Below are 15,393 nucleotides of genomic sequence, written 5' to 3' on the forward strand. Positions count from 1 at the left end.
CAATAATATGTTTTTTCGTAATCGCTTAAAATGTATTTTTCCAATATAATTACAAGTATGTTAATTTATCAATAATCAATTTGTAGTGGTTAAATTATGCAGATATATAAGTTGTATAAGTATACACTTTATTTGTAAGAGTTATAGATATGGTTAAAAATATATAAACACATAACAATTATTCACAAAAGAAAAGTTTTTTCAATAACAAATAATAATAACACATTCAACCAATATATTCATTAACAAAATATACATAATACTTCATCGATGAACACACAACTTATGTATAATTTTGGCTATTTTACATACGTAATATATATATATATATATTTCGGATCTGGAACAAGATATATATAACTTTAATATTGGACCCTCCATTTCTATTATCTTCCAGGTTGTTGTGTCTATATTTAAACGATGTAGCATATTAGATTTAAACATTCCGGAATATTTAATCAAATCTATATACATGTATCCTGATTCGAAAAAGATAGTATTTACTTTTTATGTACTCTTTGATTTAAATATCATTAAATTTTGTACTATCCTATTTATTATTTACAGTAATACTATTTTATTTTAATTGTTTATTAAAGTGGTAGAACAATCCCATTTCATAGATCTTTCGACAGCCATTTTCCACTTAGAATACCTTAAATCTCTTTCTGAAATGTAAATATATGAAATTATTATTAACTTATTCTCTTTTGCATTCTATTCTTTTATTCAAAAGAATTATTACCATCGTCTCCAACTTCTGGTGAAAATGTTGTAACTTGCGACACGTCTACATCACTAATATCAACAATACCTACTCCAATACCAGCTAATATAGCTGCTCCTAATGCTGTTGTTTCTACCATATTGGGTCTCACTATATACATTATTAAAATGTTATTATTAAAATATAAGTGAAATATATGTTCATTGCAGGTAAAAATGATATCAATGAAAAATGTTACATACCAACATTTATTCCTGTTAGATCAGCTTGTAGTTGCATAAGCAAATTATTTACTGTCATTCCACCATCAACTTGTAAAGTTGTTAGTTTCGTTCCGGAATCTTTAATCATCGCTTCTAAAATATCTCTCGTCTGAAAACAGACAGCTTCTAATGCTGCCCGGACAATATGATATTGTTGCGTATCTTCGGTGATGCCGCAAATCACTCTAGAAAATGTACGCATATTGTAATTTGCAATATCAAAAAATAAGAGTAGCGATCTTCTGAAATATTATTATTACGGTCTGCTTACCCTCGTGCATCTTGTTGCCAATATGGTGCGTATAAACCAGAAAATGCAGGTACAAAATATACGTCTCCAGAATTTCTCACACTTTCTGCCATGTCTTGAGACTGTGTAATATTAGCGAATAGTTGTATGTTATCACGTAACCATGTTAAAGCTGCCCCACCTATAGCTACTGAGCCTTCCAATGCATAAATTGCTGGTTCTTTACCTATCTTATATGCAATAGTTGTTATAAGACCCTGAGTCGAATCGACTTTCTAAAATGATAAAATGAATTAGTTTTCAGTAAAACGTATACTACACAATATATTGATTGACAGAAATAAATACATACAACATTTCCAGTATTGTAAAGTAAGAAACAACCAGTTCCATAAGTAGCCTTTGCTTGCCCAGGCCTTAAGCATAATTGACCAAGAAGTGCTCCTTGTTGATCACCTACACACTTACATGTTAAGGTAAAGTATGTTAATTTAATCAATCAAATTTGAATCAAAATTAATATCTGGATATATTATTTTTAATATTTACCCCTGCTATAGGTACACCAGCAAGAACTTCTGGATTAGAAACTATTCCATATACTTCAGCACTAGATCGTATTTCAGGCAGAATGTGTTGTGGAATTCCAAAAAATTGACATAACAGAGGATCCCATTTTAATGATTCAATATTCATTAACATTGTGCGAGATGCATTTGAAACATCAGTTATATGTAACTGACCTTTGGTGAGATTCTATATGACACAAATATGATTTATTTCATTGATAAATAAATTATAAGTGAATCAATTATTGTGATATTATGTAATAATATATGAATAAAAATAAATAAATGGACATACCCACATAAGCCATGTATCAATTGTTCCAAAAGCACATCTTTCTTCATCAACTGCATGTTTAACAGCTGGTACATTATCAATAAGCCAACGTATTTTGAGAGCACTAAAGTATGGTGACATTGGAAGGCCACAAATAGGTTTCAAATAATTTTTGTTTCTTGTTTTATTAGGTACGCTGTCTAATATACCTTCTAAAGTTGTGGTAGTTCTAATATCTAGCCATACTATAAAAAATAATATTAATTTTATTTTAATACTTTTACATGTGTATAATATATGTTTAAATATATACGCTACAAATACAAAAATATCTTAATAATATACCACATACTTTACCTATTGCATTGTGTAATGGTTCTCCTGTATTTTTATCCCACATTAAAGTAGTTTCTCGTTGGTTGGTGATCCCAATTGCTTTAATGTCTGACACGCTCATGCCGATATCTTTTAATTTTTCTATAGTCTTTTTGATACATTCTATAACAGCTTTTAAGATTTCTTTTGGATCTTGTTCCACCCATCCTTCTTGTGGATATTTTTGTTTAATTTCAATTTGGTGTGATGCTATTACTTTCCTACGTAGGACATCAAACACCTAAAAAAAAATACATTGCACTATGCTTTCTGTATTATACATAATTTTTCTACATATACTCTACTACTTATCATAAAATAAAGCTACAACAAATTTTATATAATTATAAATAAAAATTTGATGAAACAACGATCAAAACAGCTTATAAATTTTAACTTACAAATTCATAAAAAGACCTAACAGAAATTAAAATAAAAATCTTAATGTGGAATATTGTTAAATAGGAAACTATCGTTCAGTTTAAAATAGTACAACATATGGAAAAGTAAATATTGTGGACAAACAACCGCATGAACACAGCCTGTATGAGTTCAAATTCCATTCAGAAATCTCAGTTGGCAGTCAGTTGTTTTCATTGTTTGAATTTAAACACAAACGAAGTTTACTTACTAAGAATCTAGCGCTACTCGTTCCTTCGTCAATTGCTCCTATGAATGGACCCATGCGATTAATGTTTTCAGGCATATTCTTCCTTCTTTTTCTCACCTGAAGTTCGTTATTCAGAAAAATATTTAAGCATATATAATATTCGCAGAATGACCTATGTTCAACCTTTATTCTATCATGTTACATAATGATACGCTTGAAATATAAAACTGAATTAACGATAATAGTGTACATTGCTAGTAAAATTAAACGAATTACTTATTCATTTTCTTTATCGTATATTTCTTCACTGATCGCATTTCGAATCTATTTTATAGTAAACAATACACTAATTTTTTATAACATTATAGTCTGTGAATAATAAAGAAAAAAATTAATGAAATATTTTAATATATCGCTTATTTTGTAAGTTTGTTAAATATGAGAAAAATAAATTTAAATATTGATTCTACGTGGCACATCTTTTTTTCTTTTTACGTAAACGTAATGTGTATAGAAATATACATATAATATAACATCTATAGAATAATATAAAAATTATAGATATTCATATTTTTTTCACAAAATTTAAATATAAAATGCTGGTATAAAAAATATATGTATATATGTATTAAAACGTAATCATTGTTAGTGATTACATTTCCTATCAATATATTCTTACTCATTTTTTTATTTTTAATTCCATTGCATATACAATACTTAAACAACAAAAAGTTTTTACTTCATCATTATAAAAATTAAACATTTGGCATTGTGTATGAAAACACGAATGTATTTATTCTTTAGAATTCTTATAAGTAAATTCTTTCATTTATTTTAAGTATCGATACGTAGTTTTTACATAAAAAGAGGTGTAAAAGTGTAAACATTTTTTTGTGGAATACTTTACTAGCGTTGTTTGTATTCTAAGGTTTGCAATGAGAATGCTGCTTGACATCTCTGCATTATAGTAACTTCCTGCAAGCCAGCTAGTACCTATTTATCGCATTTCACTTTGCGTTACCGGTAAGGAAAGACGTACGTTTCGTGAGAGTAGTGGACAATTACTTGCCCAATGATAATTAAATTAGATTAAGTGGTCATCTCGGTGTCTAATATCTGTGAATTTCCAAATGTTTCAGGCAAATCACTGATAAACTGGCTTCGTAATACACGTTTATTACTTGGCCGGATTTCTTTATTACGGTAGAGTAAGTATTATGTATTTCGTGATATGTCGTGACTGCCCATACGAAACTCTCTGTCTCTGTCTCTCTCTCTCTCTCTCTCATTTTCTCTCTATGTACTTTCATCTCTTTCCTCTTCCTGTCTTCCTCTATCTGAATATAACGACAGCCTTAGATTACCCATTTCTTATTTCGATGTAGAAATACGCAAACATTATTTTTGATCTATGCAACGTGCATGCATTCATTTCGAAAAGGTTAGCGATCTTGTGACGTGTCAAGTGAATACTTCATTCCATATGGTGGTCACTAGCTCAACTACTCCGTGGTCATTGACATGCTGGCATTTAACTTAAATCCGTTTTCCCATTTCCCGTTTAACATATTAATCGTCACGAATTTCTATCGCCGTCTGCCAATTCTTACTATATTTGTCAACTGCGAAATCATTAAGTAAGAATCTATGTTAAAAGACGATATACGGGAATTTTACAAAGAAATTTTTCAACGTCCAAATTCCTGTAATAATATATATGTTATATTTTTTTCATACTCCTTCCGTCATTTTCTTTTTCATTTATATTTACACTTTATATATTTGTTTAATGTTATCAAATGATCAGTTTAAGTGATGAAATTATACATACATATATGGAGAGCTGAGGATCATAATGGTGTAAATCATGAAAAATTCTGGATTTAGTAATTATGTATGCTATATTACTATTATATTTTTAAGAATTAAAATATACTACTGAATCCAAATTCTTAAAATCTTAACTTACACAATTATGATTCTCGATCTATTGTATGTGATTTCATGTAATATAAATGTAAGTGTTAATAAATATTGTAAATAAATTTGATAATGAATTAGATTAAGTAATTTTCTGTCTTTTGTTTTGAATTGAGTGCAATTTAATTTATGTATTTCAGATTTAAAAATTAAAGTATTATTCAATAAATTGCTTGTTATTTTATGTGCAATCTAAGAAATATATTAATAATTATTGATTACAGTGCTACTGTAAGGACTTGGCACGAAACAGGACAACCCCAACATGCAGCAGCAGTCAGTAATGGAAGAGGGAACGGCCTATGAGCCACCTACCTATGATGAGACATTCCCAGTTCTTCCTGAGTCAGCCAGTTCAAGTTCAGGAAAATTAAATATTTTCTCTTTAAATAATAACTTACAACTTGGACGTATAACTATTACACAGGTACAAATTATTTAGTTGTAACACATGTATACTTCCTTTATAGTTGTATATTTCATTGTTACTATTTTATTGTTTAGATGTTTCGTGTACCTGGAGAGGAACGCAAATTTGATCATAGTGACAAATTTGGAGAACGTGAATCCATACGTACATGTAAAACAATAATGAAAGAGACAAATACAATCATTGAAATAGCTACATCGAAAGATCAGTCTCTAACATTCCTAATAACTGGTAAACAAAATCAAGTGTTGGAAGCCAAGCGTCGAATTTTAACAACATTTCAGACGCAGGTTACATATTATAAATAAATTTAATATTAGAATTAGAATAGCAATTTGCAAAAACTTGAAATTTTTACTTGATTACTGCAGGCAAGCAAACAGATTAGCATTCCTAAGGATCATCATCGTTGGATTCTTGGAAAACAGGGGCAGCGTCTAAAAGATCTAGAAAAAACAACTGCAACAAAGATAAATGTTCCATCTGTGCAAGATCAGTCAGATACAATAACTATTACAGGAACTAAAGAAGGAATAGAAAAAGCTGAGCATGAAATTAGAGTGATTTCAGATGAACAGGTAAGGTACTATATTTTAATTACATTATATTTAAATTGTAGTGAAAAAATAATATGATTATATTATTTTATATAACAATGGTTTTTTCATTAGTCAAGAAAAGCATTTGAAAGAATATCTGTGCCAAAAATATATCATCCATTTATACATGGTGCACATAATGAGAATCTCATTGCCATGATGGCAGACACTGGTGCTCGAATTAATATTCCCCCTGCTTCTGTTCAAGAAGATGAAATAACCATTGCTGGTGAAAAAGAAGGTGTTTTAGCAGCAAAACAAAAAATTGAAGCCATTTATAGAGATATGGTATGAATGATTAGATAAAAATTATTATTAAGCAGAAATTGGTCTATATATATATTTCAGAATTAAACCCGCATTTCTGATTTAGGAAAAGAGATGTGCAATAGTATCAGTTGAAGTTCCAAAATCTCAGCATAAATACGTCATTGGTCCACGTGGTAGTACAATAGCAGAGATACTGCAAGTAACTGGTGTGAGTGTAGAAATGCCTGCGCCAGATTCTCCTACAGGAACTATTACTCTTCGTGGACCTCAGGAAAAGCTTGGTCAAGGTAATTTGGAGCTTATGATCTTTTAAATAATTATAATATTGTTTTATTTTAATCCATTTCTTAACCAAATATTATAGCACTAAATAAAGTATATGAAAAAGCGAATAGTGTTCGTACAGCTGTGGTAAAAGCTCCTGTTTGGATTCATAAATATATAATAGGAAGGAAAGGAGTTAATATTAAACGTATTACACAAGAAATGCCAAAAGTGAATGTAGAGTTTACTGGAAAAGAAGATAAAATCAAAATCGAAGGTCCTCCTGAAGAAGTAGAAAAAGCACAAAATGAACTTCAAGTAATGGCTAGTGATCTTATATCTAAGCTCACTTTTACAGAATTAAATGTTGATCCTAGATTTTATAAACATATTATTGGAAAGAATGGATGTAATGGTAAGTTCTTTGAAATTGATGTTATGTGACATATTTTATATTAAAATTTTAGTTATTTTTTTCTATTTTTTAAATACATCTTTTATAGTAAACCGTGTAAAAGAAGGAACAGGTGTTGTAATTAATATCTCTGAGAATGATGGTAGTAACGTAATTCGCATTGAAGGAAATCTTGCTGGTGTGCTCCAAGCTCAAACGGTTTGTAATACTTCTTTTATGTTCTATAAATAACACATAATTTAAATTTTTTGTGTTGTAATATTTCCGATTTGTTACAGGAGTTAGTAGAAATGGTGAAAAAATTGGAGAATGAAAAAGAGAAAGATGTAATAATAGATCATCGTTATTATCCTAGTATTATTGGAAACAAGGGAGATAATATTAAAGAAATTAGAGATAAGTTCAATCAAGTACAGATCACTATTCCTGGTCCAGGTATGTAGCGTGATATATGTATGCAATAACTAGAACTCGGATTTATGCCAGGTACAAACATTTGAAAGACCTCGGCTCTTGTTGGCATTTAGCCAATAAGAGCTCAGTATGCATATTTAGAGTATAGGTCATATTTATCATTTTCTATTGTAGCATATCCTTGTTGTTTTAAATATGAGACCACTAACTTAAAAGTTATTAAAAAGTTATAGTAAAAGGAATCCTATCTTCAAGATTTGTATATTTTATATAAAAGTTATAATTTTAGGGGTAGTAATATTATTGTAGTATCGTAAACTATTATAATTAGTTTATTAATTATAAATGGCTTAAACAGATGTTAATTAAATAGAAAACAATGGTTATTTAACATGAATTAATCGTAACATTAAGATAACTAGATAATTAAGTAACAACGCTAACAATACTATCCAGAGAGCTATCGGTTGGACTACTCGACAACGCAATCTGCACTCTCTGGCTTCTCAACTCATACTCCTCTTAATTCGTTTATCGTCCCTTAGCAACCCCTTGTTTTTTGTCTTAGTCTCATATCTTTTGCCTTAGCCCCACCACGCATATGTTCAGCAACCGCTTGTTTATAATTCGCACGACCAACACCCCCTAGGCCCTTCGTCCACGATACTACATTATACTCATAAAAAATGTAGAAAGACCTAAGAGAAATAATTAAACAAATTGTTTATTTACAGGTGAAAAAGGAGATATAGTAAAAATTAGAGGGCCTAAAGAAGATGTAGATAAGTGCCATAAATATTTAATGAAATTAGTAAAAGAACTCAATGAAAATAATTATGTCTTAGAGGTACCTATTTTCAAGCAGTTCCATAAGTTTGTCATTGGAAAAGGTGGAGTCAATATTCGTAAAGTTGGTATTCAAATATCTTATTTTAATTATACATGCGTAATTATTACCTTAAAACATAAATTATGAATAAAATCATTGTCCGTATTTATAATTTAGATCAGAGAAGAAACACAAACTAAAATCGATTTACCTGCCGAAGGTGAGAAAAGTGATGTTATAACTATCACTGGTAAGAAAGAGAATGTAGAAAAAGCTAAAGAAATGATTCAAAAAATACAAAATGAATTGGTAATGTTTATATCGTTATATTATAAAAATATTAAGTTGTTAATTGTGTGATTGCATTGAGTAAATGTTTTACATTAGGCCAATATTATTATGGATGAGATAGTAATCCCACCAAAGTTTTACAATTCTCTTATTGGTACTGGTGGAAAATTAATTCACTCTATTATGGAAGATTGTGGTGGTGTTGCAATTAAATTTCCTACAGCAGAGAGTCGAAGTGATAAGGTAAAGAGTTTAATTTAAACTATCAACACTAAACATTAATCTAGCTATGTTCTTTATAGGTAACTATTAGAGGGCCTAAAGAAGATGTTGAGAAGGCAAAACAACAGTTGCTTGAGCTTACAAATGAAAAACAATTGTCCAGTTATTCAGCTGAAGTACGTGCCAAAGTACAACATCACAAATTCCTTATTGGAAAGAATGGTGCCAATATTAAAAAGGTTTGTGAGCTAACTTATTGCATATCTTATATTACATAATTGTATATTAATTATAATTTATCAGGCTTTATTTATTCTAGATAAGAGAATCCACAGGGGCACGTATAATATTTCCAACGGAAGCAGATCAAGATAAGGAAGTAATTACAATTATGGGAAAGAAAGAGGCTGTTGAAAAAGCTAAAGCTGAACTAGAATCTACAATTAGCGAAATCGTAAGTCTTTAATATCTTTAATTATGTTAAAATTTGCTTTAGCTTAAAATTATTTTTCATTATCTGGATCAACTTATTGTTTATGTTTCATCTGTTTCATAGGATAATATTACTGAAGGTGAAATTCGCATTGATCCGAAGCATCACAGACATTTTGTTGCTCGGAGAGGAGGCGTATTACATCGTATTGCAGATGAATGTGGAGGAGTACAAATTTCATTCCCGAGAGCTGGCGTCGATAGTGATCGAGTAATTTTAAAAGGATCACATGAATGTATAGAAGCAGCGAAGCAGCGAATGCGTGAAATTGTACAAGAATTGGTAAGTTTTGTGTCTTCTTGTTTCTTTTAATTTCGTAATTATTTTATAAATAAATTATGTGTGTTGTTTCCTAGGAATCAATGGTAACAGAAGAATGCATAATACCTCAAAAACATCATCGTACAGTTATGGGAGCAAAGGGGCGTAAAGTGCAGATGATTACATCCGAGTATGATGTACAAATTAAATTCCCTGATCGGGATACATATGGTTGGTATAAAAAATTTCCTTTAGTAGAAGGGTTACAGGAATGTTACCAGTTTAGAGAGTTTTTGATTGGAATATTCATATTTTAGATGAACAGCGTGTAGCAGAACAAATGAACGGTGAGAATGGTGAAGTTCCCGAAACTGTTCCAGCGTGTGATGTTATTCGCATTACTGGACAACCAGAAAATGTAGCTGCTGCTAAACAAGCGTTGCTTGATCTAGTACCAATTACGATAGAAGTTAGTACTCTTATCGATGAATTTACATACCAAATAATTTGACAAATGACGAATAGTTGCATAAATTATAATATTATTTTTAGGTGGAGGTGCCGTTTGATCTTCATCGCTCTATAATAGGTCAAAAGGGTCGTGATGTGCGGGAACTAATGAATACATATGATGTTCATATCATGTTATCTCCAGCGGAGGAAAAACTTGATTATATTAAGGTATTTGCGATATAATGTTTAATATCAAAGTGTAACATCAATGTACTGTTTAATATTAGACTAATGTTGTATTCTATTTAGATTTCTGGAACACCACCGTGTGTTGAAAATGCAAAACAAGCTATACTCGATAAGTGTAAAGCTTTGGAAGCTGAACGTCAAGATAGAGCTTTGAAATCGTTCGAATTAAAGGTACGTTTGCTTATATTTATAAATAAACATTTTAAAATAAAACAACGCATTTTATTTTAGATTGAAGTTGATCCAGAATATCATCCAAAGATAATTGGACGAAAAGGGGCCGTGATTAATAAAATACGTAGTGATCATGATGTTCAAATTAATTTTCCACGTAAAGGTGATCCAGAAGAACATATCATTACAATCACTGGTTATGAAAAAAATGCTTGCACCGCAAGAGACGATATCATGCATATTGTTAACGAATTAGTAAGTATATTATTTGTCTAAAATATCATTTTCTTTTTAAATCAATATTTTTTATTAAAATATCACTTTTTGTGTATGATGATTATTAATGAAAACTATTTTTTTCCTATAATTTAGAATGACTTGACGAAAGAAGAAGTGCATATAAATGCTGCTGTGCATTCGCGTTTAATCGGTTCGAAAGGAAGGAATATTCGTAAAATAATGGATGAGTTTAAAGTTGATATTAAATTTCCAAGGAAAACCGATCCTGATCCCAATATTGTAACAATTGTGGGTACGGAAGAAAATGTAGCTGATGCAAAAGATCGTTTATTGAATTTAGAAGAAGAATATGTAAGTTCACTACGAAACATATATACAAATTTTTATAAATTATGACAAAAAAAATTCTCTTTATATAATATTTATTAAATTTCAGATTCAAGATGTTATAGAAAATGAGTATCGTGAAAATTTACGTTCACCTCAACGCGACGAAAGGAATTCTGGAAATTCCGGGTTTGTAGTGAAAGGAGGACCTTGGGAACAGCAACAACAAAGTGCTCCGAACACCGCTAGCGTTGAAGAATTTCCGCAATTTGCCGGATATTCTCACGTACCTGTAACTAATCCTGATGGTCCTTGGGGTGTGAAACGTTAATACTTAAATAGTGTAAAAATCAATGAAACATATAAGATAACATTATATGGTAACTTTCCTCTGACAAATCATACAGAAGGGTACATACATTAGTGCTAGGTGGTTCCCTGTTCCATTACTGATGTTGCTGCATACGACCTGGCCACTCTATTGGACTCTGATACTGGTTTACTACATAACGTTTGACGATGGTGTTTATATTTACAGTTCATATACTAATTACCTATGTATCTGTAACTGTAACGCATGATTTTAGGTTGATTGCCATGTTAGAAATATTCACACATACAGTCAGACGCAAATTGCGCGTAATTTCATTTGTCAAAGAAACATCCGATTTCTTCATAACTTTTATTGCTGCTGATATGCCTTTCAGGTACAGATATGTTGTACTTAAGACTGTGGCTTCGTAGGAACTAATTTTTTATGTATATTATATATATCTCAGATTGTCTCTATCCGTATGGATTGCGTGGTTAAATGCGTTTGCGTTTAACCAAGCATGTTTTGTTAATTTATTTATATTTTTTGTACATATAAATTGCATTTTTTTGTTATGTTGGACTTAAGTGGAACTGTTTTCGAACCACATTATAATGATATTAGAGTCTACACAAATTTTTTGCGAAATGTGAAACTTTAAGGTCTTTCTAAGGAAAACGTTCCTAGATATAATTTCCTGCTTTTTTAATAGCTAGTATAATTAATAAGATCGCTTTATATTCGTCAAATTTCACTGCGCTATGAAGCGAATGAATCTGCCAACAAAAGATAGATATGGTCATATATATTATTAAATGCTGGATTTAATGTGCATTGGGGGAACATAATCTTTAGAAGGCCTTGCTATTTTTGTACTGCTCTTGTGCAGTCATCAAAGACGAGACACGAGATCATTGGCGTCATTAAAAGAAAAGGATCATGAATATTTATAATGCAAGCGATACGTCGTATTCTTTGAATAGCTAATTTTATTTATTCTTTCTATTTTACTGTTTGCTGTATGATGTGCAAATTTTTGCATTCTACTATTTATGAGGCCAACTAGCTAAGAAAAAGATATTCGGTTCAAGTGCCTTGTCTATTTTCTTCAAGACAGCTCATTTCAATTGTTGGAGGAATGTGAATATTAGATTATACATAATTATATATAAATATACATATATATACACACACACACACACACATATATATGTATACACTATATAAATATTGATAATAATTACATTATTATTATTATTATTATTATTATTATTATTATTATTATTATATAATCGATATGATAGCTATTGTACTACAGGTACAATAATATACTACTATCACAAATAAAATAATAGATACTATCGTGTATACAGAAATTCATCTATATTTTTTAGATTTACAGTAATTTTTATAAAACTACTTGGTACGACGACTTATATGTCATCTCCAATGCATGGTTTATACAAAAATGCCAGAATTAGCAATTTTAATATGCTTAGTTTTGGCTAAAAATTTGATAGATGCTGTGCATGAATGTACCTTTTCTAATGAATTATAAATACAAAGTAATTGTAATTATGAAATAATATTCTCTGTACACATTATGTCATGATACATGAATTCTACTGTAACAATATATATACATAATTAATCTATTGTTAATATAGTGTTATTTTTTCCCTTTTATTCTCTACAGTAATAACTTTAAATTTTATAAATTTTAATACAATACATTTGTAATTACCTACTATAATATATTTGAGAGTTGTGCTTTTTTTAATTGCTGTACAAATCCTTCATTAGGTTTAATACAATTTCTTACACTTTTTACTTTATTATATGCATCATCGTAAGATATTTTTTCATAAGCCATTATATAAGATATAACAATTGCTGGTGAGCGAGATACACCAGCATTACAATGTACAAGAATATTTTCATCGCGATATTCGTGTATAATTTTAATGCATTTCTTAATTGCTACGAGTAAATCAGACTCAGGTAAATCTAACAAGTCACAATAATAATATTTGATGTCATCAAATTTTACCGATGCATCAACACCAATGCTTAAAACATGACGAATTTTACGCTTCTGCAAGATTTCTTTGCTTACAACAGGATCTTGAGAACTTAGGAATAGTCCTTGTATTACATGTGCAATCCGTAAGTCTGGTCTATCATCTATGATAAATGGTGTAGCAGTAGAGGACAATTCTGTTTTTATTCCATTAATCTCGACATATTTTTGACCAAGTGTGTTGGTTACAACAGTCTTGCATTTTTTTAATTGTAATTTTTTACTTCTTACTAGACTGTTTAAATCCATTGTCAATATACTTTACTAGTACTTAAAAAAAAAAAAAAAATAATTGAACTGAATATATTATACATCAGTTTCATCTAATGGTGTGACTATTTCATCATCAGATATTTTATATTTTATAATATGTTGATCTAAGTACTCTTGGTTATATTCTACATTCAAAAGGTATAAACCATATGATGGAACTGCCCGTAAAAAAGGTAGGAAATTGTGATGTCCAGGAACTTGTAACATTACAGTTATATCTTTTTCTGTTATTCGATCTGTACCTAAAGCAATTAAAGCAGCTACAATTCGTCTAACCTACAAAAAATAATTTATTAGAAAAGCACACATATTGCAAATAAAAGTTAATATTATTAACACATCTATTGTAATGTACATTACATACATTCTCTCTTACATAAAATAATATTTGTCAATTATACCTGCTTATATAGAAAAGATTTTGATGAACATTTAAATTCCCAAAATTCAAAATTTTCAGAGAGAGAATCAAATGGCATAAGTGGAGAACCTTTCTCAAAAGTTAAACTGTACAAATTCCTTATGTAATTAATTGGTCGGTTTGATATACTTTTTGCAGAAAATGTTCTGAAATCTTTTGTTCCCATAAAAAGTTGTGTTGCACGTTTTATTCTTTCAGGATCAAAAGTATCTGACCTGTAACAAATACTTTATAAGATTGATAACAAATTTTTAATTTATAAAACACTAAACATTGCCCATAGACATAAGTTATACCTAAGGTGCATACAATGATCCATTTCTATTATAGGAACTTTGTGATTATCTTTATTCTTAGCTCTCAGAACTCTATAAAGATAAGTTCTAGAAGTTGCACATTTTCTTACATGAAATGTATTCTTTACTGGAATTACTTCCAATACCCTTAAAACAATATATTATTAATTTTTAATGATCAAAAAATATAGGAATTATTAAATATTTGATTACCTTATATTGTGATTGCAGCTAATAAGATACCGATTAACATATTTAAGTATGAAGTTAGGATTGTAAATAGAATCATGTATATTTTTTACATCAATATGAGCTAAATTATGTATTGCATGTACACCATAATCTGTTCTATAAATTTATTTAACCAATATTAATCACACACCTGTATATAATTAATATCCTGTAATATAATTATAAAAAAGATTGACAATATGTAGAAACATTACCTACTACAACAAGTTAATTTTGGCCACTGTACATATTTTGGAATTAATGTTGAGAAAGCACTTTCTATAGCACCTTGAATGGTATCAATGTCATGTATCTGAATATTTCTATTAGTAATTATATTTTTTTGCATTCCACTAAATATAAAAATAAAATAAAGTTAATAAAAAATATGTATTATATATATATATATAATTTACACATAATTTATATTCTAATATCTTAAAAACTGGTATTATAGAAAATTTCATTTTTAAATTCTACATTTTATTCTTTACATACTGTAATCTGTATAGAAATACAGAAAATATAATTTTTTAGAAGTAATTTCAAACATGAATGTGGGTTCAATATAAATTATTAAAAGTAGATATATGATTATGATTATAAATGATGTGATTAATTGTACCTATATAGTGTACCAAGATATGAAAATTTAATAAAATATCTTGTCATTTTTTAAATTTAAAACGAATGCGTTTTCAATTACTTAATATAAATTGAACAATAATTAGTAAAATTTATGATATACAATTTATTTCCGAATAGTTAACCTCAAAAGCAAATGCATACACATTTGCCGG

At 29.3% G+C, this 15,393-nt stretch overlaps 4 protein-coding genes across 5 annotated transcripts; 1 reads left to right on the top strand and 3 right to left on the bottom strand.

Annotated features, from left to right (window-relative positions):
- Positions 1-107: 107 nt before the first annotated feature.
- Positions 108-3,465, bottom strand: LOC132904990 (glycerol kinase). Its single transcript, XM_060955876.1, has 9 exons — positions 3,090-3,465; positions 2,441-2,699; positions 2,105-2,328; positions 1,790-1,996; positions 1,593-1,703; positions 1,262-1,515; positions 970-1,175; positions 746-877; positions 108-668 (listed from the first exon to the last, which is right to left on the bottom strand). The coding sequence occupies exons 1-9, from the start codon at positions 3,162-3,164 to the stop codon at positions 583-585; spliced, it is 1,554 nt and encodes a 517-aa protein (XP_060811859.1). The 5' UTR covers positions 3,165-3,465; the 3' UTR covers positions 108-582.
- Positions 3,466-4,128: 663 nt separating this feature from the next.
- On the top strand, positions 4,129-12,954 carry LOC132904984 (vigilin). Of its 2 annotated transcripts, none has more exons than XM_060955868.1 (22): positions 4,129-4,276; positions 5,273-5,475; positions 5,553-5,768; positions 5,850-6,056; positions 6,150-6,365; positions 6,451-6,634; positions 6,712-7,026; positions 7,115-7,224; positions 7,305-7,461; positions 8,175-8,350; positions 8,447-8,578; positions 8,657-8,803; positions 8,863-9,021; positions 9,102-9,236; positions 9,339-9,557; positions 9,632-9,767; positions 9,854-10,005; positions 10,089-10,217; positions 10,299-10,409; positions 10,470-10,667; positions 10,785-11,003; positions 11,089-12,954. In XM_060955868.1, exons 2-22 carry the CDS (start codon positions 5,314-5,316, stop codon positions 11,308-11,310), a joined length of 3,702 nt encoding a protein of 1,233 aa, XP_060811851.1. In that variant the 5' UTR covers positions 4,129-4,276; positions 5,273-5,313; the 3' UTR covers positions 11,311-12,954. The 2 variants fall into 2 exon arrangements, with proteins under 2 accessions (XP_060811851.1, XP_060811852.1); XM_060955869.1 differs by lacking the exon at positions 4,129-4,276 and adding an exon at positions 4,687-4,705.
- LOC132905003 (dual specificity protein phosphatase 19) lies at positions 12,659-13,621 on the bottom strand. Its single transcript, XM_060955893.1, has one exon. It carries the CDS (start codon positions 13,619-13,621, stop codon positions 13,040-13,042), a length of 582 nt encoding a protein of 193 aa, XP_060811876.1. The 3' UTR covers positions 12,659-13,039.
- LOC132904999 (tRNA pseudouridine synthase-like 1) lies at positions 13,492-15,372 on the bottom strand. The gene is made up of 6 exons (XM_060955886.1): positions 15,219-15,372; positions 14,809-14,946; positions 14,576-14,710; positions 14,363-14,509; positions 14,047-14,281; positions 13,492-13,921 (listed from the first exon to the last, which is right to left on the bottom strand). Exons 1-6 carry the CDS (start codon positions 15,263-15,265, stop codon positions 13,679-13,681), a joined length of 945 nt encoding a protein of 314 aa, XP_060811869.1. The 5' UTR covers positions 15,266-15,372; the 3' UTR covers positions 13,492-13,678.
- Between the last annotated feature and the right edge of the window lie 21 nt (positions 15,373-15,393).

Source organism: Bombus pascuorum, chromosome 3 (assembly GCF_905332965.1).
Source record: "Bombus pascuorum chromosome 3, iyBomPasc1.1, whole genome shotgun sequence".
Classification (NCBI taxonomy): domain Eukaryota; kingdom Metazoa; phylum Arthropoda; class Insecta; order Hymenoptera; family Apidae; genus Bombus; species Bombus pascuorum.

What these genes read in the sequence shown, in the direction of transcription:
- LOC132904990 (XM_060955876.1), bottom strand. Translation starts at nt 3,164, where the DNA reads ATGCCTGAAAACATTAATCGCATGGGTCCATTCATAGGAGCAATTGAC. An exon ending in TTTACAATACTGGAAATGTT is followed by an intron (nt 1,516 to 1,592) that starts GTATGTATTTAT and finishes TTATCATTTTAG; the next exon opens with AAAGTCGATTCGACTCAGGG. An exon ending in TGGCAACAAGATGCACGAGG is followed by an intron (nt 1,176 to 1,261) that starts GTAAGCAGACCG and finishes TACATTTTCTAG; the next exon opens with AGTGATTTGCGGCATCACCG.
- LOC132904984 (XM_060955868.1), top strand. Translation starts at nt 5,314, where the DNA reads ATGCAGCAGCAGTCAGTAATGGAAGAGGGAACGGCCTATGAGCCACCT. An exon ending in GTGTGCTCCAAGCTCAAACG is followed by an intron (nt 7,225 to 7,304) that starts GTTTGTAATACT and finishes GATTTGTTACAG; the next exon opens with GAGTTAGTAGAAATGGTGAA. An exon ending in AATCTACAATTAGCGAAATC is followed by an intron (nt 9,237 to 9,338) that starts GTAAGTCTTTAA and finishes TCTGTTTCATAG; the next exon opens with GATAATATTACTGAAGGTGA.
- LOC132905003 (XM_060955893.1), bottom strand. Translation starts at nt 13,621, where the DNA reads ATGGATTTAAACAGTCTAGTAAGAAGTAAAAAATTACAATTAAAAAAA.
- LOC132904999 (XM_060955886.1), bottom strand. Translation starts at nt 15,265, where the DNA reads ATGACAAGATATTTTATTAAATTTTCATATCTTGGTACACTATATAG. An exon ending in AAATTAACTTGTTGTAGTAG is followed by an intron (nt 14,711 to 14,808) that starts GTAATGTTTCTA and finishes ATAAATTTATAG; the next exon opens with AACAGATTATGGTGTACATG. An exon ending in GATCATTGTATGCACCTTAG is followed by an intron (nt 14,282 to 14,362) that starts GTATAACTTATG and finishes TATTTGTTACAG; the next exon opens with GTCAGATACTTTTGATCCTG.